Raw genomic sequence first — 26,624 nt, forward strand, 5'->3', positions numbered from 1 at the left:
TTTGGGGTGCACGACTTCAATGCCTTTTCACTATTAAAAAGACAAAATTATACATAGATTAAAATAAACTTCGGAGAAAAAGCATTCTAGATTGCAGTCTGGAATTAGGCCATCCAACCAATGTAGCTTTTGGCCTAAATATTTCCTTCCATTTCACAATTTATCCACAGTTGATTGGACCATCTCCCAGTCAATCAAACACAATCTGGGTTTGCAAAATCCTAGCTTATTTGATCATCTGCTCTGCCATGGAAGACCAGGGTACCTGTATCCCATTCCCTCAGCTTCAAGAAATAGACTAAGTTTTGCTCCATTTGCCACTGTAAAAAAAGAAATCCAAGGACTTAACACAATTGAATATCTCTCTCTCTCTCTCTCTCTCTCTCTCTCTCTCTCTCTCTCTCGTGCGCAAGAGCGCATGCACACACACATGCATGCACATACCATGAAGATTGACTAGTATGCATCTTGCAATGCATAGCATCTTGATGTGCATTCTAGGATAGCCTGAAACGAGTATGTTAGTACAAGACATTCTAATAGAACAGGGTCAATTGTCCAGTGGATGTGCACTATAAAGCTTGATCAACCCACCGACGTAGCTGCAAATTCAAAATATTCACATAAGGGATACAAAAACATCTAATCCTGAAGTAAGCATATAAATGCATCAGAATATGAAGACATACTCAATTATTAATGTAACTACAAGAAGATTGGGTCTCAGTGCATGCATGCAAAAGCATGTCTAAAAGTTAGTAAGAAACCAGCTAAGCAAGTACATTTATGCATCAAAATGATTCACATACTAATTCAACAATTCGACCACAAAAGTTGAAATGATTTCAAAAAATTTACCCCATCATCAGGAAGATGAAAGCAATAACCCACAAAATATACTGATACATTTTGTACTTCGGTTTAACATGCCCCATGTCATATCCAGGAGGAATGTATCTACGACTGATCCACCCAAACTGAGGTCGTATAAGAAGAACAAATCCAAGTAGAAACCCCGAAATGAATCCTCCAATATGAGCAGAGTTATCTATATGTGGATCGATTCCAACTGCTAGATTGATGGTAATAATGAACATAAGAGTCAATAATGCTGCACACTGAATACAAGTATATCATCAGAATAAAAAACCTAATATTTCTTTTTTCTATCTCGATAAAAAAGCAACTTGACAATTTTCTCTCTCTCAAGTGTTTCTAGAAATATCATTCATAGGAATAGGTAAGAGGTTCATGTGGACCTTGTTTGCATATATTGTCCAATTTGTAAAGAGCTCAGAAAGCATGGCCCCTAGTAATCCGAAAAGAGCACCAGATGCACCAACTGATATATTTTGCTGGAAAGAGAGACAGGATAACAAGCTCCCGCCAAAGCCAGAAAGGAAATACAGTGCTCCAATTCTCACTGGAAATCAAAAGATCATAACCTCAGAAGGGACGAAGACACAATAGCAAGCATTTCAAACTTATAGAAATAAGGAACTCGATTAATTTGAAAAAATTTAAACAAGGTAAGAAAGAACCAGGCATTAGAGAGCAATTATCATAAAGATCTAGTCGAATGAGAAAATAGAAAAGATCATTTTAAGGATATTAAACAGAAGTTTCTAAGGTAAGAATCATGATCATTTGAAATTAGCTCAATAAACCTCTGATATGTACCAGTAAGCAAGGCGTCACATCATGAAATACAGCTATTATGCTTAATAAATGAAATTCATCCAATACAACAATCACATAGGATTCAGCAAATAGCCATGATTTGAACAACCACCTAACATAGTCTGTTGAAGGAACAAATAACTTTTTTAATATGTTAAATGCTTGGGAAGTGAAGACCACCAAAGCTAATAATGCCTCAGAGCTGCAGAAAAAGTTAGACAAATCTCAATGCCTCCCCCTCAGCAGGACCGCCATCTTCTTCATCCCCTCAGCTGGAACAAAATCTACGATTTGTACCCTAAAACCCACCTCTGGCCTCCGCGGTCCTTGGCCTTTCCTCCTCCTCCTCCCCCTTCCAAGCCTACCTCTTCGGCAACGTTTCACCCCCTGGTACCACCTCTCTTCCTACTCCCTCCTCGCCCCCAAGCGGAAACTCCAGTTCCATTGCCAGCTCCCCTTTCCTCCCTTTCTGCATTTCATCCCCTCCTGAGGAGACTGCGATTGGCATCTGTAGTTGGAAGGTTCCAACCTAGACGTGACGACATTAGAGGGATTGAAAGATGGGCCCAAAGCCATTGGGGGGAGCCTAACCTCACCTGCAGACGCCTTTCCAGTGGCGACATCCTTTTCTCTTTCCCGTCTCCTGCCAATGCTCAACATGTCTTACAGGAAGCCAAAACCCTTACTTTCAAAGGGGCCTCTTGTCTTCTTCGGGCGTGGTCGCCTAAAGAAGGCTCCTTTAGGAAACAAAGAGTATGGCTAACTCTAGACCACATCCCTCTTCATGGGTGGTTTCCTGAAGCTTTCCGGTGAGTGGCGGCAGCCTGCGGTTCTTTTCATTCGATTTCCCTCTAGACTCTCCCTCTAGGTTCTATTCGAGTGCTCTTGGAAGTTCTGGACACTAGCCAGATCCCCCAAACTGTCTGGCTTGAAGTAGATGATCTCTACTTCCCAGTCTCTATCTTGTGGTCGTCTGCCTCTCCCTCTTCCCCCCATTTTCTCCACCATGCTGGCTCTGCACCTCCACTGGAAACCTCATCTCAACCCTAGTCCTTGGTATCAAGCAGAGCTCGACACCGCAAGAGGTGTCGTCGACGTCCTCCCGACCCAGCCCACCTAAAAGCGCGCCACCAGGGGCAACATCCACAGCTGGCCATTTCTTGGCGTCCACGTGTCAATCTCCCCAACTCAACCAAGCAGAGGGGTGGGAACACTGAGCCGTCTAAGCAGCCTTCAATCCTGCCACCCTCTTCTGACCCGTAACCCATAGGAGATGATACCACCGGCCCATCCCCTGTCGTTTCTCCTCCCTTCTCTCGGCGACCCGAGAAAGACGCTCGGGTGGACTCTACTCCCCCTCCTCTCTCTCCAGGCCTACACGATAGACCCGAGCCGTCTCTCTCGAATCTTCCTTCCTCCTCGCTCTCTGCCTCAAATCCCGAGCCCTCCTCATTATTTCCCCCCTGCCCCCTTTCTGCCCCGCCCTCCACGTTTTCTCTTCAGCCGTCCCACCCTGCCCATCTACCGCCTTCGCCAGCTTCCCCTTTTCATCTCCTGCCCCGGCTGCCTCCCCTTGCACACCTGTCCCTGATTGCGCCAACAGACCTGTCACCCTCACCAGCCTTCCCTGTCCACCTGCCGCCCTCTACAGCTCTTTGATCCATGTCGCCCACTCCGCCGTATTCTCTCTCTTCCCCTCATGCCAAAACCCGTTGATCCTTGCCGCCTTTTCTACCTACCCCTTTTCACGTGTCGTCTCACGAAGAGTCACCCCATGGTCTCCCTTCCCAAGATGGCGACACCTGGCCTAGCCTCCCTCTTCCTCACTCCAAACCTTTGCTCTTCTCACCCGTTTCCCCTTTTTCCTCCCCCTCGGCAAAGGTACCACCGACCTGTCTTCCCCCTCTACCCATCCATGCACTGTCTCTTCCCCTGCTGCCTTCCCTCCCCCGACTCCCTTGAACAGGAATCGCTTCCTCCCTCCTCCATTTCCACCACTTCTGACCTTTCCCTACCCTTGGCCCTGCAACCCACACCCTTGTTAACCCCCCTCCTTTGCCCCTTTCTCGACCTTTTCCTACCCCTTTCCCCCTGACTTTCCTCCTGACTTTCCTCCCTCTAAACCTAGAAGAAATCCTTGAACCAGTCCAAAAGCACAAGCAATCGGACGACCAAACTTTCAACCGGAAATGAACAGAGACCAACTCCCCTTTAGCATTGTTGCGGCTCATTCCTTGGACCACTCACCCCTTGACCATGCTTCTATCTCCTATTTGCTTGCCCCTCATCTTTCTTATACCCCACACCTAGTCCACATCCACAGGGTTCGCACTCTCCAATTTGCTATGACCTCCTCTTCTCCATTAATGTTTTCCACTCTCCAATTTGCTATGCCCTCCTCTTCTCCATTGATGTTTTCCTGCTTGTCCTCCATCCAGACCCACCATTTCCTCACCTACCTCTCCTCTTTCTTTTTTAGAACCCCATCCCATGCTTTTCCTTTCCTTTCCTCCTTCCCCTCTTCCTCTCTACCCTCCACCCCTTGCCTCGCCCTTTTCTCCTTCGACCCCAAACCTGGAGCCTACCTTCCTGTCTCTCGATGAAACGCCCTCCCTCCCATCTCCTTCACCTTCGGTTCATCCTAGCACCAACCATCTTCCTGTACCTGCCGCAACCTCCTTAGAGCCCCTCCCCTCTTTACCCCCAATCTCTATCCCATCAACCCAACACCACTTTTGGCTGAATACGAAATAGAGTCCTCCAAGACACCCAGGGAACCCATCTCTCCCTCCCCAGCCATTGACAATGCTGAGGAGGTCTATGGGCATGGGACAAACAGGGACGAAGACAGGATGAAAGAGATGTATAAAATAATGGGGTTCCATCATGACAACCCCGAAGGACCGGCTCACAAATTTCTTACGGCTGACGCGAGAGCAGAATGCAAGTGAGATTCAAAGGCCAGAGAGAACTTTGCTACTTATTCTCCTCCATTTCCTATGAGGGACAGTCTGCTGACAGCCTCCCCTCTTCTCCCACCACCAACCGTCCGAGGAGGTCTACTAGACTGGTCTCATCCTCCTCTCTCACCCCTGAACCATGAAGTTGCTCACGTGGAATATAAGAGATCTGAGACAGTCGTCCAAAAGGGATGTTGTCAAAGACCTTACATCTAAACACCTTCATGTTGTTCTTGCCCTTTTCGAAACCAAACAACCAGAGCCCAATCTCCAACTCGTTCGCCAGGTATGGGGCAGAAGACCTTGCCAGTGGGTCTCTTTGCCAACGAATGGGGTATCAGGAGGCATCTAGGTGGCCTGGAACCCTTCAAACCACACTCTAAACTCCTCCCATATAGGGGAGTTTTCTGTGACCGTACTCCTCTCAAGTATCTCAGACGGTGTCCCTTGGAAATTCATAGCCATCTACGGCCCAAATTCACCTTCCCTTAGACTCAGGCTTTAGTCTGAATTGGAACATGTAGCGTCCCTGCCTCACCCTATTTGGTGCTTAGGAGGAGGTTTTAACGTCATCAGATGGTCCTATGAGAGGAACTCCTCCACCTCTATCTCTCAGGATATGAAGGATTTCTCTGACTTTATCAGTCGAAATGAACTCTTAGACATTCCTCTCCAAGGCAGTTGATATATGTGGTCCAACCAGGCTACCAACCCCTCCCTCTCTAAATTAGACAGGTTCCTTCTATTCTTGAACTAGGAGGAACACTTTCCAGGATCCTTTGCTCTGACCCTATCCAAACCCACCTTTGACCACTGCCCCATACTCCTAAATACTCTCACAGTAAGGAGGGGCCCAAAGCCCTTTAGATTTGAATTAGTTTGGCTCCACGAGGAGTCCCTACCTACCCTCATCCTGACATGGTGGAACTCTTTTTCATCCCAAGTCACGGGTAGAGCAGGCTATAGATTCCAGACCACAATCCAGCTTCTCAAATCCTCCCTCAAGACATGGAGTAGGTCCATCCTCGGCAACTTCTCCCAAATCAAATCTTCCCTCTTGGAAACCATCAAAAAACTTGACCGTCTCGAGGAATCTAGATCTATGGATGCCAAAGAGCTGGATCTCAGATCAAAGACAAAATTGGAATACCTCTCAACCCTCAAAAAAGAAGAGGCCTACTGGTTCCAGAGATCAAGAATAAACTGGTTGAAAGCGGGTGACTATAACACTGCTTTCTTCCATCGAATAGTTAATTGTTGTAGAAGAGACAATATTATCTCAATGATCAAATCCAACAACCGCCACTTAATTCAACCAGAAGAAATCGAGTAGGCAATCATAGAGTTCTTTCAGACTCTATACACAGCTCCATCTGGCCCGAGACCAAGAATGTCATCTCTTGACTTCTTAACCCTCCCCGAAGACAGGGCTGTCTGGCTAGAGCGACACTTCACTGAAGAAGAAATTCTACAAGCTATTGATACCCTAGCCAAAGGCAAAGCCCCCGGACCAGACAGATTCCCAATTGCAACTTTTAAAGCTTTATGGGATACTTTACATCTTGATTTCATCAACTTTTTTGAGGAATTCTTCCTCGGGGTAACTCTCCACAAAGCAATCAATGCCACCTTCTTAGTCCTTGTCCCCAAAGTTGAAGGGGCAGAGGAAATCAAGGATTTCCGCCCAATCAGTCTACTTAACTCCTCCTACAAAATCTTGGCTAAAGTCCTGGCTTCTAGGTTTTAACAAGTCCTCCCTTCCATCACCTCTTCAGCTCAGACTGCCTTCATCAAAGACAGACAGATCCTTGATGGGGCCCTTGTGGCTCACGAGTGCATCCATTTGAGGCACTTGGCTAAAAAACCAAGCCTTATCTTCAAAATAGACTGGGAAAAAGCCTATGACCATGTTGACTAGTTGATTTTGGAGGAGTCTATGGCTAGAATAGGTTTCCGAGACCGTTGGAGGAAGTGAATGAGAGGCTGCTACTCTCATCCTCACTTTTCGATCCTCATCAACGGAACACCAAAAGGCTTCTTCCCGTCTTCGAGGGGACTTTGCCAAGGAGACCCCTCTCCCCCTTTCTGTTTGCTATCTCTGCAGAAGTGTTTAGTCGTTCCATTTCCCACCTTTACCAGGCAGAACTCCTGTCCGACTTCAGAAGCAGCAGGCACGGCCCAACAGTGTCTCACCTGCAATATGCGGATGATACCCTGGTGTTCCTTGATGCCTCACGAAGCGAAGTTGACACCCTCAAGCTCTTCCTTAAATGCTGTCAAGTAGCAACAGGGATTACAGTTAACATGGAGAAATCTAAAATGATGGGAGTTGCTATGACAAATGCCAAATTGGGAGTGTAAAGTAGAGGACCTTCCTACTACCTACCTAGGTCTTCCACTGTAACTGGGGAAACCAAAAGAGAGACAATGGTCCCAAGTCCTAGACAAGGTAGATAGACGTCTGACAGGGTGGAAGGGTAGATTTCTCTCAATGGCAGGTAGAACAACCCTGATTAAAGCCACCTTGGCAAATTCCCTGTTGACCTCATGTCCCTTTTTCATATGCCAGCTCAAGTGGCAAATCGTCTGGACCAGCTCATGAGAAATTTCCTATGGTCAGGGAAAGTAGAAAAGGCCAAATTTCATCTAGTTGCGTGGGACAACATTTGCCTACCTAAAGATCAGGGAGGATTAGGGATTCGGGTCCTAAAAAAACACAACTTGGCACTCCTAGGGAAATGGTGGTGGCGACTAGCCACTCAGCCAAATTCTCTTTGGGCTCAGGTCTTACGGAATAAGTATAGGATCCCGGAAGGAGCCTGAGTGCCAGAAAGGAGACATTCGCATAATGCCTCAGGAGCGTGGAAATCTTTCACCTCTTCTCTCTCTCAGTTCAAAAGGTTCATAAGATTTCATCTTAGAGAAGGTTCTAGAGTGAGTTTTTTGTCAGATTTATGGCTAGGACCCTCCCCACTGCGAGAAGTATTTCCTACCCTCTATACACTTGTCTCAAAGACTCTACTATTGCAAAGGAAATTGTTTTGTCAGGAGGCCGAAGAGTATGGAACCCATCAATCCGAAGAAACCTAACAGAAGAGGAAACCAACCACTTTCAGTTGCTCTCGACAGCTTTACACTCACTCTTCATTCCACCGCGTGGAAGAGATGCTATAGTCTGGACACTAGCCCCCGCAAGTATCTTCACGGTAGCCTCTTTTTATAAGAGCCTTACTCAGCCCGCAGTTTTCAGGTTAATCCCACTTCAATACTGTCAAAAGTCCGGTCCACCATCGCCCCACCCAAGGTTCAAACTTTCAATTGGATTGCCTGCTCCCAAAGGGCTCTCACAGTGGACCATCTCCAAAAGAAAGGGATCTTGATTCGCAACATATGTGCTTTGTGCCAATGTGAGGAGGAATCCAACCCTCACCTTTTCATCCTATGCAACTTTACCGACAAACTTTGGGGCCAAGTGTTGCAACTCTTTGGTATCCAATGGGTCACCCCCCTACTATCAAGGCCTTGATTTCATGTGATCTTGATACACATTGGCCGACGGCTGAAAGAACCTTATGGAAGGCTACCATAGTTGCAACCATATGGATAATCTAGGTGGAAAGAAATACCAGAATTTTTCAAGGACTTAAACTCCACATTTCAGCACTCTTACACAAGGTAACTTCTTTGGCCACCTTCTGGGCCTCTAATCATAAGGTATTCTGGGGCATATCAAGGAACCTTTTCCTCGGCCAATGGAAAAATATCATTCACCACCAATCGCGACAGGCTTCAAGACCTAACAACTGGCTACCACCACCAGAAGGTAGCATCAATCTGAATTTTGACGGTTGTTCCCTTGGGAATCCTAGCCCGGCAGGTGCTAGGGGTGTCTTTAGAGACCATCATTGTAACATCCTCTTAACCTATTCTGAGCATCTCAGCCTCAATGATTCCCGCTACACAAAAGCCTTGGCCCTTTTACTGGGCCTAAAAAGCTTCAACCATTCTTGGGGCTCACACCTGATAGTGGAAGGAGATTCACAAAATAGTCTCTCTTAGGCAAGTGGGACGACTTCTCCACCGTGGCACCTAACCTCAATTTTTTACGAAATTGCTCACATTTGCAAGGATATGGACGTCTCATGGAAGCATATTTGGAGGACGTCCAACGAGTTCACAGATCTCTTGGCAAAAGAGGGAGCTAGAATCCAAGTAGAAGAGCACACCCGGTCAGACCCTTTTTTTGTTCTGGACCACAAGCACACAACATAGACACTTTATATATGGTTTATTTTTTGAAAGCTTCAAGTAAATCTTTGTAATCAAGCGGGTCCTATAAGCCCATTTTTTGTACATGGCAGGTTGATGCATTTTTTACCTAGAGACACCCCAAGTGGGTGTTCTCAGACTCTCACATTTATCACTTCTCAGTAATACAATGTTAACTTTATCAACAAAAAATATGTTAAATGCTTGCATTTGAAAAGTTGGCATTCCCAAAGTTCACACTTTATACAAATGCCAATATTTTCCCAGATAACCACTCGTATTTAGATCTCCATTTACTGCTTGAGCTTAAGACTAAGGATATGAAGAAGGTGTCCTCAAAACATTGGAATAAAGAGAATGATCTGAACTTACCAAAACCAAACTCTTCTTCAAGACGAACTCCAATAAATAGGAGGCTGAACATATTAGCAACTATATGAACAACTCCAGCATGCAGCCAAATGCAGGCAAAAAGGCGCCACCATTCATGTTCAAAAACCACTTTCTTCCAATCTAGAGCACCCATAAAGTCAAGCCTGCACGAAACAAAAGAAGCGTATATGATTAATTTCATTCTGTAATATAAAGAAAATCTCAAGGAACCTTTTTTCCCCTCTGAAATCTTGAAAATCTCTAGTAACTTTTTAATAATGTTCACAGTAATGCCATGTTAACTTGGTCTAAGTGTTCAAAATTTCAAACAATCATGTACACATTTGATCACACCAATTGGCATAGCCAAGTTAATATACCACTTTGTTTTGATGCTATTCTTCCATCATTCCTACACACACACACGCGCACGCATGCTAAGATGAAAAAAGATCTAAAGTTTTCTCTTTCTAAATGATGACCAGAAGAGACATCATTCTAGTTTTCTTCCTCAAAACTAATGACTTGATCAAAAACAACATACCGTCAAAAAAGTATTTCTAAATAGGCCAATCAGAAACTTTGACAATCATCCTCTGAGATTGCAACATGTTGGCTAGAAGTATACACTTTTCATACAGCGGATGAAGCCAATGCAAAGATCCACATGTGCAAGAGTGTGTATAATGAAAACTTACGCATGTTTAAACAAGGACAAGCACATATCAATGGGCGCATCAGCCCACAGACTCATAAACATTGGCACACAAACACTCCCAATTAGAACATGACACTCTACATAACAAGGATTAGAGCGTGACACTGCTTGTTGGTTGCAATCTAGCCCTCTGTTGTAGCTGGAGCACTAGCATATATATTCATCCTCATTCTCGCTCCTAATTTTTAGAGTAGGAATCACCTAAATAGCTTGGAAGTCAAGGGATATTGGGCATTTTAGATCATTTGAAATGGAAATCAGTTTATCTCAAATTATTAGAAATGGACATTGATATTGGCAATTAGGATCACTAGAAATTGATAATTTTATAAACAAGAGTATGCATAGAGAGTGAGAGATTAGATTGTCATAAACCTAATAAAACAAATGGAAGAAAGAAGAAAATTGCTGACAAATAAACCCAGAAATTAATTTATATATTAACCAGGTTGGTATAGTTAAGGCAACAGAAGAGCTCACAGTGCAACAGGCCCACTTTGATGGGCCTACAGCATTGCAGAACTCAAATCAATTCTTTCTCCCAAATCTGTTGCCCAGGTCGTATTATAGCATTCAAATGGTGAGGAATATGTAATCAAATGTTCGAAAAATAGAAATCATTACACTTTTTTAATTGAACAGTAACAGAAAACACTACACTGCATTCGCACTTCCCACATGGATCCCTATTGATTCACTGACCTACGTCCACTCCCACAAAATCGATCCTCATACTCATAAAAGCTTACCTTTCAAATAAAAAGGTTGAAAAAAAAATTCAAAATTGCCTAACATAATTGATTGATGATTCTACACCTCCCAAAATACCTCTTAAATAAATTACACTTCCCTATTTTTGCATCATTACATACCACTGTTCCTAGGAGAGCCTCGTCTACAAAGCTAAAAATGGGAATCATTATGTAAGTTTTTGTCATCATTCCATGTCACCTACAAGGGCTCCATACCTAGCATGTCAGTTGTGACTGAGAAACTTGTCAATTCGACTAGGGGCAGTGTTCTGAAAGGTGTGAGATCGTGTTCTGAAAAGTGTGAGATGGTGACTAGCCAGCGAAGGGTTTCTGCTGCCTAAATGGCCGCCTAAAATTCAAGGAGACCTGGTATAAGGGGTTTTGAGTAATATATTGGTTTTTTAACCTTTGAAAAAGAATGGCTTCCATAAACAAAATTGAGTTTGAAGGCCAAGAATCACTGATGTCAAGTTGTTAAAGTTTTAGTGCCATTGTGTGTGAGTTTTAAGATCTACAAACTTGTAAGAAACAACAAACTTCCATGTCTCAAATGTAGTATCAAATCAAAAAATGGTAGAATCATCTCTTTTATGTGTGAAATTTGAAGGGGAAAAGATGGCCAAAATACCCATCACTAGAAAGCATTTTCAGCCATTGGATGAAGGACCCTCGAGGAGTGTCCCTAGCTTGAGGAGTAATGCACCTACACTCAAGTAAGAAAGAATCTGAAGAAAATTTAAGAACAAAAACAAGAAGAGAATTTCTTGAAGTAACACTTACTTACAAGAGGATAGAAATGACTATTTATACAGGAGGAGCTGAACCTCAACCCTTGTTCCAAGAAATTTCTTACGAGAATGTTCACTCTCTAGAGTGTTCCTCCAACATATTCTACCTAAAATCTTCTTAAAAGATTCCCCTTTAGATCCAAGGATACTGTAATTATTCTAGATAGCTCTAATATATACTAATGTGTTTTGAATTTCTTCACTATTCTAGAACACTCTAATATGCTCTCAAAGACTATTATATTTTAGAATTTTCTAATGTCTTATAGAAGGTTGCAACATATTTCATAATACGTAAAAGGTTTTCTAATACTCTAGAAGCCCGAAATATTTCGGGTGGTCCACTGCATCATCTTCCCCTGGTTAAGGAGAACTTGACTTCGACTTGTTGGGCCCTATATATTTCTCCAAGCAAGACTCCAATGAAAGGTCCACAATGCTCTATAAATTACCCACCCATTTTCAGTTGTAGACTGTCCTTAGGCTGAATGTAAGGTATGTGGCAAATATTGTCTTTAGGTGTGTTTAAAAATTGTTCCCCCCATTGGATTATTTCTCGATCAATTCCTGCTCATGGAACTCATAGAGATTGGATACGCGACCAGCAGCAGAAATATGAATCCCTTCCGATATTTTTATTTTGTCAGTGTTATCTCCAAGTTTCTCACACGGACCAATCTCCTGAACTTGAGCTTTTGATAGGTTCCACTTAGGGAGCACTTCAAGTGAGAGTAAAACTTAACTAAAACACATTCCTCACTTGCCAACATTGAACTTCCTTAGCATTGGTATAACGTTCTTGGAGCTTATACTGCACTTGCTTATGTATTTACATATGCTTGAGCAGATCCTCATGGGGAGGAGGTCAGAGTCAAATAGCAGTTCCATACTTATGGGGTGTGCATTTTCAGATGTTTTGAGTTTGCCGATTGACAAATTAATGAATACATCTCCTTCGAGACTTGGCCAGTAATATCCTTCTTCTACAAAAGCCACCTTTCTTTAACCAAAAATGCCTTCTGAGGTATCCACCATGCGGCTCGCTGATGACTCCTAGTTATAATGATCCCTCCAGAGTGCATTACTGAGTTTCCATTCAAGAGAGTACACAATCAAAAGTTGAGTCATGTTCTCCTTTCTTGCTCTGACAGATGTCTCTAATTGGGTGAATACTATCCTGTAATTCTTGAGTATTGTATCCTTCTACTCTTTAGCAAAACTTCAAAAGCACTTATTGGGGAAAAGGCAAATCTTGATCTTTGGCAAATCTCATAAATCACAAGCTGCTCGTTTCTCTCTCCCAGGACCTTGTATTAGGAAAAGATCATTTTGAATCAAAACATTGTGTTCATTCATTAAGGACCCAAAAGTCCACAATGTGAGTGTAAGTTGTATTTGATATTTAGCTATCAATATATACCACCCCTTCATGACTTCCTTTAAAAGATTTATGCCTAGACAAGATCCTCATCCTCCGTGGATATGAGTTGATCTTCTTCCACTTCCACTTCCACTTCATCATTTATAAGAGAACCATGTCAGTGTGGTAAATTCAAACTCTTGTTCGCAAAGACAAATAACAAAATGGAATCCAAGTCCGCATCAATAAGTGGCCCCATCAGAGTTGGCTGAACTGTGGAAACAGCTAGTTGACTTATTGGATGCAAGGATGATCCAGCCATCCAAGTCCCCCGTTGGTGCCCCAATCCTTTTTCAAAGGAAGCAAGATGGATCCCTTCGAATGTATGTGGATTACTGCGCCTTGAACAAGCTGGCAGTGAAGGATCACTATGCACTGCCCCTCATTAATTATCTCTTTGACCGGCTGGCTAAGGCTAAGGTCTTCAGCAAGTTGGATTTGCACTAGGGCTACTGGCAGGTCCGCATAGCAAAGGGTGATGAAGAGAAAACAGCTTGTGTAACCCCGTTGTCATTTGTGTTGCCTAATGCTCCAACAACTTTTAGTTGGCTAATGATACTGTACATAGCGAGTATAGTGTTCCTAGTTGTGTACTTGGATGATATCATTCTATACAGTCACAACCTTGATGACCATGTTCGGCATCGGAGGCTGGTGCTAGAGCAAACGTCCAAGAGGGCAGTTACTAGCAAACCAGTGTTGTGTTGCGCCTTCGTAACTTTGAGTGGCCCTTCGAAGTGCAAATTGATGCATTAAGACATACCATTGGGGGAGTCTTGATGCCTGAAGGATACCAAGTCACCTTGGAGGTCTGAAAGCTTAACAAAACCAAACAAAAATATTCAGTCCATGAAAAAGAGATAGCGACAGTGGTACACTGCTTGCGAGCATGGAGACATTTTTCGTTGGGAAGCAAGTTTGTGGTCCACATTGATAATGTGGCCACAAGCTATTTCACCACTCAAATGTATTTGACACCCAAACAGGCACGTTGGCAAGAATTTGTGCAGAGTTTGATTTGTCTTAGAGTATAAACTAGGCAAAGCCAACAGTGTAGCTGATGCCATGAGTAGTAAGACTGAGCATCTAGTCGTGGTCGCAACAATAATTCGAGTAGAGAGCCAATTGCTCGAACTTCATATCTTTGTTCGGTCTCATTGAGCTTTCGGCTCTCAAAGGCGACTGTGTGTCCTTCCGACATTAGGACTCCCTTAATTACGTGGCTTGAAGCATCAGTTTGTACCATGAAGGGCCAATCAAAGTCAGGGAGGCACAGCAACAGTTTGCTAGTGACTTCCTTCTTTAATTTTGAAACGCCTCCTTAGAATATTCTATCCATTCCCACTTTACCTCCTTCTTAAGAAGTCTAGTCAAGGCCATCATCTTCTTTGAGTAGCGTCTGATAAACCATGGATAATAGTTAACTAGCCCCAAAAAGGAGCGTAGCTCGTGGTCATTCTTAGACTCCAGCCATTCCAATATGGCTCACACCTTCTGATCGCCCCTCTTAATCACCCCATGACCCACTCTGTGCCTGAGAAACATCATCAACTCTTGGCTGAATACACACTTTTCTAGATTTATGTACAACCGACTAACCCTCACTAGCTCTAGTATCAACCTAAGATGCCAAACATAGTCATCAAATTTCTAGTCGTATACAATGACATCATTCAAGTACATGACTACAAACACATCAAAATACTAACAAAGTACATCATTCGTTAAGCGACTAAAAGTTGCCAAGGAATTAGCCAACTTAAACAGCATTACAAGAAATTCAAATAACCCATAGCGGGTTACACAAGCCGTCTTCTCTTCATCACCCTCTACTATGCACACCTGTCAGCAGCACGAGCATAAATCCACCTTGCTAAAGACCCTGGCTTTAGCCAACCGGTCAAAGAGATCATCAATGAGCGGCAATGGGGAGCGGTTATGGCGCACCGAAGGGGGAATTGATGGTTGGATCATCTTAGCATCCAACAACTCATCTGGATATTTCTGCAGTTATAACCAACTCCGATGGGGCCATCCGATATGGGGCACAAGCTGGGGGTCGAGCGCTTGCCTCAAGTTTGATCTAGTGGTCAACGGATCTTTGTGGAGAAAGGGACTTGGGGAGTTCTAGGTGCATTACATCTTGCATACTCCTTCAGTAACTCTCAACTAAAGGGGACACTGCAACACCTTCTTTGGATTGTTTGAGCACTAGGGCAGCCAAGTATGTAGTGTGACCCTACTGTAGGCATGTCGTCACTTGTAAGACAGACATCATCTTGCCTTTTCCCTTGAGCTCGATCGGGACTATGCGGGGGCACAATTCATTAAAGATGGTCACCATACCTAGATGTGGCACCACTAGCCTTTGCCATTACCAAGAACTCCAGCCTAAGGATGACCTCAAAGTCGTCCAAAGGCACCTCGATGAGTGCAATCTGCCCACTCGAGGCTCCCAAAAATGATTGGGGTGCAGAATTCACTGTCTTCATCATGCTACTGTCCCGGGCTTGCTTGAGGCCTAGCCATGCAATCTCTCGGTCAGCCACAAAGTAATGCGTGGCACCAATGTCCAACACAGCTCTCACGTCCTTCACAGTTAGGGTGACTCTGACATACATCAGGCCACCATTTGTGAGGGCCTCCTTTCCCACTTTTTGTCAGGTAAAGTCGAAGGGGAGCCGCTCTCACGACTTCCTCTTCTCCTTCTTCCACCACCTGAATTGCATTAAGGAAAAAAAAATTTTAGGCAGTCCTTGGCTCTATGGCGGCCTTTGCAAATGAAGCAGCCAGAGAAGTCTTTCTTGCCTCCTGGCGTGCCAGAGGACCCCCAGTCCTCTCCCCCCTGGGTCACACATATGTATGTTGTTTATGTCCCCATTTCCTTTCTTCCCCCTCCCCTTGCCTTTGCCTTATCGGGAACCCTTCAACAAAGTATTAAAATTATAGTCCGCTAGGGACTATGCAGCAACCACATCTGTTGGGAGGTCTTTCACTCCCTGCCTCCTCAACTTGGCCTGGGCCCAAGGCTGCAGCCCAGCCATGAAGTTGAACAATTTATCCTCCTCTGACATATTTTTGATGTCAATCATCAAGCTCGAGAACTGCTTGACATAGCAGCAGTTGCATGCTTGAGTTTTGTAGGGCCTATCTACCTGTCCAGGAAGCATTCCCTAGCAGGAACTGCTCAAGTTCCATCTAGCCATCCCTCCTGCACGTCCTCAACTAGAGTTTTGCATATTTGGTGAGGTACATTGTGGTCACCATCACTCGATCCTCTTCCGTGGCATGGGTAGCATTGAAGTACAGTTCCATGTCCCAAAAGGAGTTTTCTATCTCCTTCGCAGTTCTAGCCCAGTAGTCCTACCAAAAGGCTTTGGCCCTGGCACCTTGACTCATGGCTGCTCAAGCACACTAACAAAGTTGCTCAATGCCCTCTTGACTAGGCAGAGCTCCTCGTTTAGTGCCTTGAGGTTCTCCTTGAAAATGTCGGTCACGGAAGCAAAGTCAGTTTCTAGATCCCCCAGTTGGGTTCCCTGGTTACTACTGTGCTCCCCCTTTGTAGCCACCAACCCATCAAGGTATGTGCCAAGATCTTGGGCTCTTTCCTCCGAGGTAGTTACTCAAGCCACCATCTAGTCCAACAACAAGAGTCACTCCTTCACCATGTTCATGCGGTCATTCAACGTCAGGGCTATGCTCTGAGCTCATTGTGGAACCGAGGCTATAATACCATCTGTCACAGGGCCAATTGTTTTGCTTAGCACCGTGTGGCCTTGACTCTTAGCCTAACAGCCAAGGGTCAAGTTCAGCCTATCTCCATGTGCACCAAGTAAGCATACACATGCACGACACACACACATGTAAGACAGATGGGTCCAAGGGTCGTAGCCCACTTTATTCAAGCTGTATAGTTACAAGTATACTGCCACATATGCCTACCAAGGGTTTGGGCCAGGGGTTTACATAAACCTTGAGTTACAACCAACTCTAATTCAAATGTATTACACGTGATGACCAGCTAGTGCGCATGGCCTGGTCAAGGGCACCTGGCAGCTAGCCAGGCAGCCCACATCCTGAGTGGTTACAAGATCCCACACGATCAAACCTTCAAGCCACGACCCAGGGTGAGGCCACCTGGACATTCAACTTGTTCAAGTGCCTTAACCTTCTTCCCTCTCCTAGTGGCCCAAATTAGTTGTTTCAACCACATAGTAGCATCCCTCGATCAGCATGAATTCGAATTCAAACTTGGAGCTTGCACAGCCGAGGTGCCTTGGTCCCTTGCTCAGCCCACCCACCCTCGAGTTGTGCCACCATGTGGTAAGCAGGCTCACCCACACACCATGATGTGCACTTGCCTTATCCACAACAGCCTACTGGTCAACCCAAGGCTCACACCACCCTCTCAAATAGGAGTGTATACATAAAACACGGGATTGCCATGAGTGGATGTTGTTTACTGCAAAGTGGAATAGGTGCATGTTGTGCATGCATGGGGAAAGCTGGCAAGTAGGTTGGCACATCAAGGGAGGTTTTATGGCCCTGCCCTCAACCAACACACATGCACCAAGCTGGGGTCTTGATACCTCTAGCAACCATTGAGCAATGCAACATGTCTCATGTGCTTTTTAACATTAAAAAAAAAAAACATATCTCATGTGCTTTAGGAATAGGCATGCTTTAATAACAAATAATGAGGAAAGAAATTCAGGGACAAAAACAATAAACCAAAATTTTTATTGAAAACAATGATAGAAGCTTACAAGCCAAGCTTCTAAGCTCTCTCTAGAAACCATGCCCTAGACAATATAATTATCAAACTCTGACTCAAAACCCTATTAACCCCTATTTAAAAATTATTTGACTTAGACTCCACAAAAACCTAAACCTAACTTAAAAAATAAAATCAAACACAAAATGACATTTTTATCTCTCTACAAATAAATAATTCTATAATAATCTAATTTCTTTACCAAACTAGCCTTAAGAATGAAATTTAAAAATTCTAAAAATAAATCCCTAAAATTAAATAAAGAAAAACAAATAATACTGGTCAGCATGTTCTACATCAATCCACCGCTTTGCATCCTTAAACAAGTCATTTCTCGAAGTGTGATTTCTCACTTCCCACTCATAATAGAAGGGACTTCCCGACAAAATTTGTGATCCTCCAATGTCAGGCCAGTCAAACCATGTCCTGCTTGATGCATAAGCACATGGATCAAATTCTTACACTTGCTTCTTAAGTTCTTGAAAGTAACTTAATTGGTCAGGTGTTAGCACCACAAAGTTTGAGCACCATAAGCCCCTCATACAGCCATTGTGACCCTTCATAATTGATGGAGCACAATCCTTGCTTTGATACCACTTGATGCAATGGATCGTCCAAGACATTTCAACATGTTGCAGAACATTTCAGAAACTTCTTGAGCATTCTTAAACAAATTAAAATATTCTAAAATTGTGGTAGAATCTTCCAAAAATGTAATAGAATCTTTTAGAACATAACAGATTCTAGAATACAATAAATTATTTCAAAATAAAGTAGAATATAAGAACACAGAACAATAGATTAGAGCAATCTAGAATATATTAAAGCATCCTAGGACTTCAAGGGCTATCTCCAAAGAAGATTGTAGGTAGAATACTATAGAAAGAACACTCCAAAGAGTGAATATTCTAGTGGGTAAGTTTTGAACTAGGGATTCATGTCTAGTTTCCCTCTAAATGAGGGTCTTGCTGAAGAGGGAGGACATTTTCATTTTTATTCCTACCCTCTTTTAATTGATTCAGCATCATCATCAGAGACTTTTCCAAACTATTTGGGGTCGGCTATACGAATCCAAGCCCATCTTTCTACTCTATCAACCCTCTTTTAATCGATTACTTCAAGAAAATCTTTTTTGTTTTCTTCTTTGATTTTCTTTGGAATCTTCCTTACTTGATGAGTGAATGAAAGGGCTAGGCAATAACATCAAGGGTGACTCAACCCCAGAGATTATTACAAATTTCACTGACAAAATGGGGCAATTATGGAATATTTTTTCTTATCATATACGTATGTTATATTTTTATTCTCAGGGCGTAAAGCAAGGGAGAAAGAAAGATGAGAGAGAGGAGAAAGAGACTAGAGTGTTTCTACATTAACAACGACGGATATGGTTTTTCCTAGTGTTTCACTCTCTTTATCCCTGTGATTTTTGCAACACCCTCTTCTTATTTGTGCGAGAGAAAACGAAGAGAGAGAGAGAGAGGAGTGGGTTTCATCAACGTTAATGCCACTTAGGGTTTTCTTCAGAAGACTTTTTCTTTCTTGAACCCTGCCTTCTTCTTCTTCCTCAGGAAAAAATAGTGGGGAGAGAGGATGAGGGGGGAAGGGAGGGAGAAGAGATGGAGAGAGAGAGAGGATTTCTTCAACATAAATGGTAGTTAGGATTTTTCTTCTCCAGTTGTTTCTCTCTCTTGAACCTTGTAGTCTCCTCCTCCTCCTCCTCTTATTCTTCTTGAAGGAAAAAAGAGGAGTGAGAGGGTAGAAGAAAGAGAGAGAGAGAGGAGAGATTTCTTCAATGCTACTACGCCAGTTAGGATTTTCTTCTCCAAATCGTTTCTCTCTCTAAAACTCCTCCTCATTAATGTGGCAGTTAGAATTTTCTTTTCCATATTGTTTCTCTCTCTTGAAAACCCCCTCAGGGTGGGAGCACCCTCCTCCTCGTTTATGTGGCAATTAAGATTTTTCTTTTCCAATTGTTTCGCTCTCTTGAAACTGGTCAAATCCTCGGAAGCTATCTAAATCTTGGTTGAGTCACGAGAAACCGATCCAAGTTTTAGTGTCTCTCTTATAATATTGAAATGACATGATCAAGTTAGACCAATTGAACTCAGATCAAGACAAGGATGAGTGTCAAACGAGTCCAGGCTTTCATCGTTACTTAACTTTGAAGTTTGTGCATAGAATCTAATGTAGTATAATAGTAATGAGTACACCATAGATCCCTCAGTCAAGTATTGAGGAACATTAATATGAACCATGACCTCTGATTCCACTACTTTTGTGCACTTGCAAGGTTTAAGGCCCACTAACTTCGGCTAAGAACATACCCAGATCATAGTTTCAAAAAGCGCTAAGCAGGTCCTAGGTGGCCTGGGGGGTCCAATCCGTCAGCGCCTAAGCGGGCCACCTAGCGCCTAAGCGGGCCACCCAGCGCCTAGGCGGGCACCCAGAACCTTGGTAGCTCAGTTGAATCCAAAAAGGATTCTACAATTCTATATTGTATAAAATATAAGAATTAGGTATTTAGGGCACATCGGAATTCAAAGTATACTGCACATTAGCACACACTCCATAAGCATGACCATAAGTCGGTCCATATCCAATTAAAACTTAAAATTTACCAACCAAATTCTAAACCAAAGTTACCAAATGCCAAACCAGTGGAACTACAAATCCACTATCCACAAGACCACAATACACAACCAAGAGGTAGAAAACAAAAATGAAAGTAATACTTGAAGACTCAAAAGAATAATCAATAGTTCAATCAATGTTCAAAGTTTAATCATTGTTCAACATCTCAAAAAAAATGTAGCCATATTTCCAACCAGGATCACCATACCTATTAGATCCCGAAGAAGGTATCTCAAAATAATAGAACTTATACAAGCAATAAAAAAAATCACTTACTTTGATTGCTCAATCTCCAAACTTCCACCTTATAGATGCTTCTAAGGAATCAAAATCTTCTATAAAACCCTCAATAGATTTATAAAACATCAAAAATTAAATCTAATATCAATGGTGATGTTTTGATCAATTTCTTATAACTTTGATAAACATTTTGATCCTAAAGAAATCACCAAAAACTAGTTTTTTGGGGTTTCTCTCTCTAAAATGGGCTCTAATGAGTTTAGGTTTCAAATGAACCTAAAATCCCCATTTTTGGCCCCTTAGTATAAAGCAAATGGACAGAAATAGCCCCGACCAAAACCTCTTTCCGCCTCTGGGCCGGGCACTATACCTGGGCAGCCGCCTAGGTCTGGGCGCTGGGTAGCCTCCTAGGTGGTTTCCTGGGCGCCCAGGAACCTCCGCTTTTTTTGGGCGCCTAGACCAGGTGCTAGGCAATCCGCTTTTTGAAACACTGACCCAGATATCCCAAATTTCCACAATAAGTGTAAAGTTTGATCATCATCATCATCATCATCCAAGCCTTATTCCAAGTAATTGACCATCCTCATAGTATCATTCATTGTGGTCCCTTCTTCCCACCTAACAAGCATAACCTCAAGATTTTGTTACTGATGCTTCAGGTTGCAGATTTTTTCTCAACTATATGAAATGGCCTTCTCCCAATTATTTTGCAATCGCAAATTTCTACCAATATAGATTATTTTGTAGGAAGAGCAACACTCCATACAGGCAATATGACATTTTAGGATGCCATCACAATATCAGGTTATTTAGTTTGTTGCCTAGAGTCAATAACTTGCCCTTTTGGAACTCTGACAGCCCAATCCCATCTAACATTGAGATTGGCTTAAAAAGTTTCAGAATCATGGTGAATTTTTTAAACAAATTGCTAAAAAAAGCAATATGCTAACTCAGTTGTTCAATTAAACAATTTCTCAAATTGAATGTAGCATTCTCCCACTATGATAGTTAGGCAAAACTTACTTAATACCTTAATGAACCCATCAAATTGGCTCAAGCCACAACATGTGCACAAAGCTTTAGTGAGACAACAGCATGCATCAAGAACAATTATTCCCAAAAGCAAAACACAATTGTGTGTGTGCGCGCGTGCACGCACACACACACATAGAGAGAGGGAGATTGCACCACCTCTTTTTATCATTTCCACTAACCAAGTGGGGGTCTTGCAAGTACCCAACCTACTATATTAATGCACATGAAAATTCACAAAGGCTGAGATAGACCTTGTGTGTTAAGATATTTACAACAACCCTCCCTACAAGCATCTCCTTGTCTCTCTATATGTATTAAGACCTCAATACATATATGTCATCTCATTCAAAATCAATTAGGAATTTGTATTTCCCATCTTTCATATATTGTTCTCTCTTTCACTTGCTAGGTAATTATCTTGTCTTCTGTGATACTAGTTTGAATCTTCCATATCATCTCCCTTAGTACCCCTTGAAAAGTATGCTAATGATTTTCCTTTTCTCATCCCTTTCTTTTTTATGTGATCCAAATTAGGTGGGAATGGAAGCTCTCCAAAGCTTGTCTATGGATTGTGTGACACACACAAAACTACAGACAATATGGACCCTAAGAAACTATCTATGAATAAAAAAAGAAAAATTGTTTCATGCGAGTTAGACCGCATATCTACATATGCGGGCTAGACCGCATATCTACATATGCGGGCTAGACCGCATATCTACATATGCGGTCCAGGAAGTGTAAAGCATCCATCTTAAAGATGGACGCAAGTAGGTGCTCCATCTAAAAACAATGGAAACTAACGGTCCAAATGCTTTCTTACTAGAATTATTATTTTCAGTTTTTAAAATTTATTTATTTATTCATATTCATGATCTCCATGTTAGAGATTACATGTCTTTAAAAATTAAGTCTTAAAATCCATATCAAAAATAGATTTATTAAGAGGCCCACATTTCTAAATATGCTAGCTTGGCTGCATAGAAACCCGGTCCATAAAAAAATTGCTAGCGAGTAACACTCACAAAGTAACCAAGCCATAGAATGGGATAAAAATATATAAGGCAACAAATGATGAATATTGTTTGAGATAAATAATAGTGACTTATTATAAAGCAATGCTAAAATTTAGAGCTACCCAACTCTTTAAATGATCTAGAGTTAATCCAATCATTCATCATTAGTTTCTAAAAAAAAAATCCCATCATTCATCATGGTCCCTTATAAGGTGCCCTTACCTAACAAGTACAACCTCCAGGTCTTAAAAAATGCTCACGAGTATAACTTGTAGATCTAAGGAAATGCTCCAGGTGCACTTCTCTTTGTAACTGTAGCAAAGGCCCTTCTCATAGCACTAGCTAGTTTCTATCAACATGAGTTTTTTACGGCACGGGAAGCCACAAGTCATGCATGCACTACCACATTTTAGGGGGCTATCACAACAAAAGAGAATTTAGTTTGTGTCCATTGAGCCAACCACTTATCTTTCTACCAACCCAATCCAACATTAACATTGCTTAGAACATTCATGCATCACTGTAGAATTTCCCTCCTTGAGGCCATTAAACAATAGAGCATTTGATAACCTAGCTCATCTGGCGACCCAATTGTTCAATTCACCAATGTCACAAATAAAGTTCAGCATATGACAGTTTGGGGAAGCTTTTCTCATACCCTAGTTACGTGCTCTCCCAAGAAAACACTACAGACATTATTGGGACGAAAAAAACATATACAAGAAATAAGGAAGTTGCCAAACGTACAATCAGAAAGTAACCTAAAAGATAGAATTGCATAGAAGCTATATCGCAACTCATGAACAACTGATCCAATGAGCCACTTAGAAAAGGGCCAAGTCGTCATCATCATAATAGCCTTTTCTCAATTAATTGGGGTCGACTACACCAATCCTGGTCCGCTATTATGTTTTATTAAAGGCAATACCCTCAGTGAAGCCATAAGTCCCCATATCTTTTCAGACCACTTCCAACCACGTTTTTTTGGGCCTAGCCTTGCCCTTTTCAGTCCTTCTACTTGAACTAACTCGCACCTCCTAACAGGTGCAGTACTTAGTTGGCACCACACATGGGCAGCCCACCTAAGTCTACTCTCTCTCGCCTATTGGTGCCACACCTAAATTCTCCCGAATGGATTCATTTTGAATTCTATCCCTTCTTATCTTGCCACTCATCCATTTCAAGATCCTCATGTTCCAAGTAAAAGACTCAAATTATCTATTCTCTTCTTGAAAGGTTTCTGATATATCTAATCTAAGAATAGGGAACATGAACCCCTATCCTCAAATACAATTGCCCACAAATGTATACTATTAACCGGCTTCCGACAAAATCAGCCTCCATCCGGGTAGAAACATACCTTCCCAAACAATTCACCACAATTCTGATGCCCATTCTGTAAATATATTGCACCATTTGAAATGCACACCTAGACTAAATTTGAGATTCAAATAGAATCCATGAGATGTTCGGTATGTTGGATCCCTAAAACATGTATATTCAGTAAGGGAGAGAGAAATTCGATGTGTCTGGATATTTAGAAATCAATTATTAAGTGAAGTAAACTGAGGTACTTTTTCTGCCAATCATTACATCTTAAGAGAGAGAGAGAGGTTGATAGAGAGAGAGAGAAATGCAAGTTATGACGCACCATTTAATAAAGCTTCGAACATTTGTCAAAAAAAAAGAAGCACCATTAGAAATGGAAACCATGAGAAGCAGAGATTATGTTATGAAAAATTCATGTTCACAAGGAGAGAGAGAGTGTGTGTATGTATGTTTTGAAGAGAAAGAAAATTCTTACGTGGTGGATGACGGCCCAAGGAAGGAGTTCTCGTCCAGCGGCTGGAACGCGAACCTCCCAAGCGACCTAACAAACAAGCAGGAGGACTTTTCCTTCATTTTCCCACCAAGACCCACTGGTTCATTGCGAGGACAGTCATTCAAATACATGGTGAGCACAAAGAGAGATACATTCGCGACCGTAAAGAGGGGCACAAGCCACGAGTGCCAAGGCTGAGCGGGCGGCGGCGCAACCGTGCGCGGTGGCACCGCCGCAGTTTCGAGGTCGAGCGCGGGGTGCTTGCCCATCGCCGCGCCTGCTGGTCAGGGTGGTGGGGCATGGTGGAGGAGACGATGCACGGCGCATAGGAATGGGGGAGACTGGAGATAACGGGCATTAGAGCGGGTCAGCCGGACTTTTCCTTTTATAGGAGTTTCTCTCTAACCGGTAAAGATTCTGTTGGGAGTTAGTGGCTCCTGTTGTCGTATTCGCATTGGGGCCTGTTTCGGTATAGCCGTAAAAAAAAAAAAAAAAAAAAAATTAAGCACTTCCGAATTTTCGCCGATTCGGAAAAAAACTTCTACTCGTATTTATTTATTTGACCATTAAATTTGACACATATCTTTAAAAAAAAGTTATCCTAGGATTTAACTTTTCTAGAGATCTGTGTCAATTTTAATGGTAATCTTTTGAGGTCCTACACACATGAGTGTGGAAGGGTCTCATAGTATCATTATTCTAAATAATATAAAAATAAAAAATTTAATAATATATATTTATTGCCATATTTAATAATAAATAAAATAGTTAAAATATTGTTTTAATATTATTAATTTTAAAGTTACTTTTTTAATGCCCATAAAAGTACTTGAATAATTCTTTTAAATTTCAAAATATCAATATATCAATAATTTTGACTCTCAAAGTTCGTATCCCGAAGGCTAGGGGTGCTTCGCCTGAAGCAAAGTGAAGATAATAACGGTGCTTCTACATGAACCGGTATCTAAGTGTATGTTGAATATGCCCATTAAGAACCAATTATGATTATGATAAAGAGATTGTAATACTATAAGACTATTTATTTTTGGTACAAAGATATCTCAATCATTCTCAACTATTGGATGTGAAATTCTGCATATTAAATTTGTTATGATATTCAAGAAATTTTATTTGATCCATTGTTTCCAATCAGTGGTACATCTCTATCCACATAAGTTTCTGTCTAATGGTCAATAATGATTGTGAAATCCTTGTACTAAAAGCAAGCGGTCTCGTTGTATACATTTCCTTGGATTTAATTGTGGGATACAAATACTTTGAGACACAGAATCCTTGAAGGGTATCTAGAAATTAAATAAGAAGATATGGATGCAATATTAAATAATTAATGTATTTAGTGTATACTACTATTTCAACTTATATGTCTTTAGATGCGGTTTGTATGGAGCCTAAGTTCTAAACAATCAAACTAGAGCCTACTTTCAAATGGTATCGAGAAATATGGTTTCTATATTGGAAATCTTTGTGATAGACTTAAAATATATTTTTATATTTATTTATAAAGTTTAAAGCTTCAAAAATAGTGTAGATCGACAGATCTATGAAAACTTGAAAATCTTGAAAATTGACGGTCTAAAAATGCATTACAAAATACACTATTTTCAAAACTTGAAATCCATTTTTTTTTCATGCACATGCTTCTTGATGTTGAGATGATCAATTTGAAGATATTTGAACATCAAAACAGCCTCTTCCAGTGAAATTTTTGAGATAGGCTCAAATTTGATTGATTAGATCCTCGACTCTATATAAACTTTTCCCTTAGATAAATTTACTTTTATTTAGGAAATTTATTATATGATTGTTTATTTTTAATACAAGGAGATTACGATTATTATTGTACATTAAATGTGAAATCGGGTAGTTGGGGATGTGCTATTAATTGTGCACAAAAACTAAAATAAATTTATTATGATATATTTTAACTTTTTATATTTCACATTCAATGGCTAAAAATTATTGCGCCCTTCTCGTACCAAATAATCATATCATAATACAACCCTTTTTTATTATTATATCGTTACGGTGCTTGTAAATCTCTTAATTTATTTATATACATCTTCATAATGTCATTTTAGTTTTCTTCTTTTGGATGATCTTGTTTTATTTGAAACAACGACCTT

At 41.7% G+C, this 26,624-nt stretch overlaps 1 protein-coding gene across 2 annotated transcripts; it reads right to left on the minus strand.

Moving 5' to 3' along the window:
* Window positions 1-24,893, minus strand: RBL5 (RHOMBOID-like protein 5). 2 transcript variants are annotated; one of them, XM_011622948.3, is made up of 6 exons: window positions 24,463-24,867; window positions 9,282-9,445; window positions 1,260-1,423; window positions 859-1,118; window positions 445-602; window positions 1-320 (listed from the first exon to the last, which is right to left on the minus strand). In XM_011622948.3, exons 1-5 carry the CDS (start codon window positions 24,747-24,749, stop codon window positions 551-553), a joined length of 927 nt encoding a protein of 308 aa, XP_011621250.1. In that variant the 5' UTR covers window positions 24,750-24,867; the 3' UTR covers window positions 1-320; window positions 445-550. The 2 variants fall into 2 exon arrangements, with proteins under 2 accessions (XP_011621250.1, XP_020519383.1); XM_020663724.2 differs by lacking the exon at window positions 445-602 and having other exon boundaries at window positions 24,463-24,893.
* Window positions 24,894-26,624: the final 1,731 nt, after the last annotated feature.

Source organism: Amborella trichopoda, chromosome 5 (genome assembly GCF_054954075.1).
Source record: "Amborella trichopoda isolate Santa Cruz 75 chromosome 5, AtrichopodaSantaCruz75HAP2 v2.0, whole genome shotgun sequence".
Lineage (NCBI taxonomy): Eukaryota > Viridiplantae > Streptophyta > Magnoliopsida > Amborellales > Amborellaceae > Amborella > Amborella trichopoda.

Coding starts and splice junctions, on each gene's coding strand:
- RBL5 (XM_011622948.3), bottom strand. CDS start 24,749: ATGGGCAAGCACCCCGCGCTCGACCTCGAAACTGCGGCGGTGCCACCG. Junction 1,424..9,281: donor TGAAGAAGAGTTTGGTTTTG/GTAAGTTCAGAT, acceptor TTTGATTTCCAG/TGAGAATTGGAGCACTGTAT. Junction 1,119..1,259: donor GGACAATATATGCAAACAAG/GTCCACATGAAC, acceptor ACTTGTATTCAG/TGTGCAGCATTATTGACTCT.